The sequence below is a fragment of the Acanthisitta chloris genome, unplaced genomic scaffold, assembly GCF_000695815.1.
Source record: "Acanthisitta chloris isolate BGI_N310 unplaced genomic scaffold, ASM69581v1 scaffold15429, whole genome shotgun sequence".
NCBI classification, from domain to species: domain Eukaryota; kingdom Metazoa; phylum Chordata; class Aves; order Passeriformes; family Acanthisittidae; genus Acanthisitta; species Acanthisitta chloris.
In genome coordinates, this window is record NW_008689925.1 from 2976 (window position 1) to 7447 (window position 4472).

The window sequence follows — 4472 nt, forward strand, 5'->3', positions numbered from 1 at the left end:
TCCACATAGCTTTGAGGCAGCACATTTGGAGCTCGACAGCCCATGGAAAGCTTCTGATTCAAGTGTAATCTTTAACCAAAGGCATTTCTAGTTTGATTTGATGTTGGTTTATTGCTCTCTTGCCTCGTTAATTTTTTCTCCTCTGTTCCCACCTCCAAGTCACCTCCCTCTCCTGCCCATTCCCAGGGCAGTTTCCTTGTGCTGTTCCCACTGGAGCTGCTTGGCTGCAGGGAGAGGTAGAGTATGGGTGAGGAGGAAGAGCAGAGGAAGCCAAGGGTGATTCCAGGGGCTGGGAAAGGGCAGCAAAGGGATGGGTTGGGGGTAGCTGCAGCACTGGGAATGCCTAGGGAAGGCTGAATCCCAGTGTGAAGTCCTGGATGGCTGAGGTGGGTGGAATGCCAACCCAGGAGCTGCTCCTTGGAGGCTGTGGAGGCTTTTCCTTCTGGCTCTGTGGGTTGGAAGACTCTGGATACCTCAGAGTCCTGTAGGACCAGATTGGATTACATTGGATCACTGGATCGTTGTGCTGAACCAACATCCTGTGGTTCAGACTCCCTTCCTGCCCTTTTCCCCCTCTCCAGGCAGGAGGAAACAGGAGATAATTTGTTTTCAACCTTTATTTCCAGGCTGGAGGAGGAGGTGGGAGAGGCAGCAGCAGGTAAGAGCTGGAGCTGTGCCAATTGCTGGGATATTCCATGGGGAGTGGGAGAGGTGACCCATTTCCAGTGCTGCCTTGGAATCCTGTGTCACCTCTGCATCCCTGAGGCCCCCCAAGACTGTCTCTGGCACCTCCAGTTGCTCCAGGGATGTGCAGCTGTTCCTGCATCCCATCTGGATCTGCTGGGGTGAGGAGTCTCTGAGCCCCTGGGAAATGGCTCTGGGATGTGTTGTCCTTCTCCCCCTGCCCCTTTTGGGTACAGGGAGTAGGGATTGATCCCAGCACCCTCAGAAGGGATGGATTCCCTCTCCCATCCCATGGGAAGCCCCAGGATCCATTTGCCCTGTGTGTGGTTGGTATCCCACTGGGAATACTGTACTACAAATCCTTGTCCCCACCAGGCTACACATCCTGACCCCAAGGATCATCTCTTCAGCCATCCCAGGTCCCAGTCCAATCCTGTCCCCTGTGGGGTGTGAGATGTGGCCAGGAGAGGTGTGAGCTGCCTCTGGGGCTCATCCCCAAGGAAGCTGAGCTGAAAACATCCCTTGGAGCTGGAGCTTAACCCACACCATGCTGAGCCTCAAGTTGCCTCGACTGCTCAGTGTCCACCAAGTGCCTAAGGTCAGTGAGGAGATTTTCTGCCCTAAACTCAAGGCTTGGTTGGATTTTGGGAGGTGACAACCCATTCCTCGACTGTCCCAAGGAGTGTGGTTGCAGGGCCAAGGAGGTGATTCTCCCCCTCTGCTCTGATCCCACCTGGTGTGCTGCACACAGTTCTGGTGTCCCCAACAGCAGAAGAATATGGAACTGGTGGAGCAAGTCCAGAGGAGGCCTGGGGCTGTTCAGCCTGGAGAAGAGAAGGTTGTGTGGAGACCTCAGAGCAACCTGCCAGGAGCTGAAGGGGCTCCAGGGAAGCTGCAGAGGGACTTGGTTAGGAACTGCAGTGATAGGACAAGGAGTAATGGGGAGAAATTATAAGAGGGAAAGTTAGATTAGATATTAGGCAGAAGTTTTCCCTGTGAGGGTGGTGAGACACTGTCCCAGGTTGCCCAGGGAGGCTGTGGCTGCCCCAACCCTGGCAGTGTTCACAGCCAGGTTGGATGAGCCTTGAGCAACCTGCTCTGGTGGGAGGTGTCCCTGCCCAGGGCAGGGGTTGGGACTGGATGATCTCTGAGGTCCATCCCAACCCCTTAACATGATCCTGTGACAAAAAGGAGCAACATGGGGGGGTGGACACCTCCTGGGGGGTCACAGCTCTGTCCTGGCTCATGAGTCCTGAGTGATGGGCACCTTCCTTTTGACAACCATCCTTCCTTCTCCACCTTGTCCCTCCTGTGAGTGCCTCCAGCTGCTCCTTGCCTTGCAGGGGTACCAAGAGCAGGGGATCCTCTTTGGGTACCGCCCCCCCAGCAGCTCAGCAGCAGATTGTCTCCTCAGCGTCTTCCAGATGACCAATGAGACCCTCAACATCTGGACACACTTCGTGCCTGCCTGGTAGGGCCTTCAGCAGCCATAGTTGGTGGCTCTTCATGGTGGGAGAAGGGCTGGGACACCCAAGGGTGATGTTCACCTTCCTCCATCCCACAGGTACTTCGTGTGGACACTGGTGGGGCAGCTGAGGGGACCAGAGGCACAGGAGGACCCTCATGCCTGGCCTCTCCTTGCCTACCTGCTGACCTGCTGCATCTACCCCTTGGCCTCCAGCTGTGCCCACACCTTCAGCACCATGTCCACTCGTGCCAGACACATCTGCTACTTCTTTGACTACGCAGCACTCAGCATGTACAGCTTGGGTGAGGGACTCAGGGGGTGGGAGCCTCCAGAACTTCCCTGGGGGCTCACACAGCTCGAACCCATCTGGATGGGGATCGAGATCAGCAAGGCTGGAGGAGACCTTCAGGATCATCAAGTCCAATTGTTAATGCAGTGACACCTTAGTCATAGAGTCCCAGAGTGGTTTGAGTTGGAAGGACATTAAAGGTCATCCAGTCCCATGGGCAGAGACACCTTCCCCCAGCCCAGGTTGCTCCAAGCCCCATCCAACCTGGCCTGGAACACTCCCAGGGATGGAGCAGACACAGCTGCTCGGGGCAACATGTGCCAGTGCCTCAGCACCTCCCAGGGAACAATTCCTTCCCAATATTCCATCTAAATCTCTGCTTTTCCAGTGGGAAGCCATATCCTGTATCCTGTCCCTCCAGGCCCTCGTCCAAAGTTTCTCCATCTTCCTTGTAGGCTCCTTCAGGTCCTTGAGGGCCACAACTAGGTCAACCCCAAGCTTCTCCTCTCCAGGCTGAAAAATCCCAACTCTCTCAGCCTGTCCTCATAGCAGAGCTGCTCCAGCCCCATAATCACCTTGGTGCCTCATTTAGACTCCAACAAGGTGATGTCCTCACCCCTAAACCAGATCCCCAAGTGCCTCATCCAGAGCTGAAGGATTGTGTGTAACTTCCAGTCCTCCTCTTCCTCCTCCTCCCCTGCAGCCTGGTGCTTGGGAAGGACCTCTGACACTACCACCACTAATCTGGGGGCGGGGTTTATACCCAGGTTGAAGATCTGAGTGTGTGACACTCCTTGGGCTTTGGAGTGAAGAGAATAAGGAAAAAAATCCATGTTTAGGACAAATGGTGTCAGTGAGGTTGGTGGTGCCTCACTAGGGACAAGTCCAGGGAAAGCAGCAGCAGTACCTAAGGTCATCCCATGGCTCCACACTCCTCCAGATCCTCTGGAAAGGTTGTGCTGCTTGCTGGGGTGTCCACCTGCTGCTCCCATCACAACTCTTCCACCCCCATCCCTGTGTCCCTGTTTGAGTCCCAAATTCCAAGCCCCAATCCAAAGCTTCACAGCTCCACCCAGGAGGATGCTGAGGGTGTGGTGGGACCTGGACCTAATCAGGCATCTCCTGTGCTTCCAGGATCTGCCCTGGCTTACTCAGCTTACATCTTCCCAGAGGAATGGATCGACAGCACATTCCATCACTGCTATGTGCCCATGGCAGTGCTGAACACTGTGCTCAGCACCAGCCTGTCCTGCTACTCCAGGTGAGCTCCTGCTGCATCTGGGGATGCTACAACAGCACCAAGGATTAGGAGGAGTAATCAAAGGGTTTGGGTACAGGTTGGAAGAGCAGGAAACTCAGGAAGGGGAATATGGAGCATGAGGCACTAGGAGTGTTGAATCATCAAAAATGCAAAGTAAGGGAAGTAGCTTTAAGTTTTGGAGGTTCAAAAGGTAATTCATAGAGTCCTGGAATGGTTTGGGTTGGAAGGACCTTAAAGGTCAACTAGTTCCACCTCCTGGCATGGGTAGGGACGCCTTTCACTAGGTCAGGTTGCTCCAAGCAGTGATAAGCACCTCAGAGCTGTATCCAACACTCCCAGCAGTGATCCAGGTGAGGTTCAGCACCTCCAAGCTGGGTCCAACCACCCCAGTCTTAATCACAGAACCCTGGAATGGGTTGGGTTGGAAGGACCTTTCAGGTGGTCCATTCCCACCCCTGCCATGGGCAGGGACATCTCCCACCGGCCCAGGTTGCTCCAAACCCCATCCAACCTGGCCTGGGAGAGTGCCAGGGATCAGTGATAAGCACCTCAGAGCTGTATCGTATCCAACAAGCAGTGATCCAGGTGAGGTTCAGCACCTCCAAGCTGGGTCCAACCACCCCAGTCTTAATCACAGAACCCTGGAATGGGTTGGGTTGGAAGGACCTTTCAGGTGGTCCATTCCCACCCCTGCCATGGGCAGGGACATCTCCCACCGGCCCAGGTTGCTCCAAACCCCATCCAACCTGGCCTGGGAGAGTGCCAGGGAT

General features: G+C 55.0%; 1 protein-coding gene across 1 annotated transcript in view; it reads left to right on the forward strand.

Annotated features, from left to right (window-relative positions):
• Window positions 1-1231: 1231 nt before the first annotated feature.
• The window catches only part of LOC103808816 (membrane progestin receptor gamma-B-like), a gene marked incomplete at its 3' end in the record, with an annotated part of 9466 nt that continues 6225 nt past the window's right edge, over window positions 1232-4472 (forward strand). Inside the window, 4 exon segments of the mRNA XM_009081621.1 lie at window positions 1232-1282; window positions 2028-2155; window positions 2249-2454; window positions 3576-3702. Of these exon segments, the coding sequence (XP_009079869.1) occupies window positions 1232-1282; window positions 2028-2155; window positions 2249-2454; window positions 3576-3702 (512 nt within the window).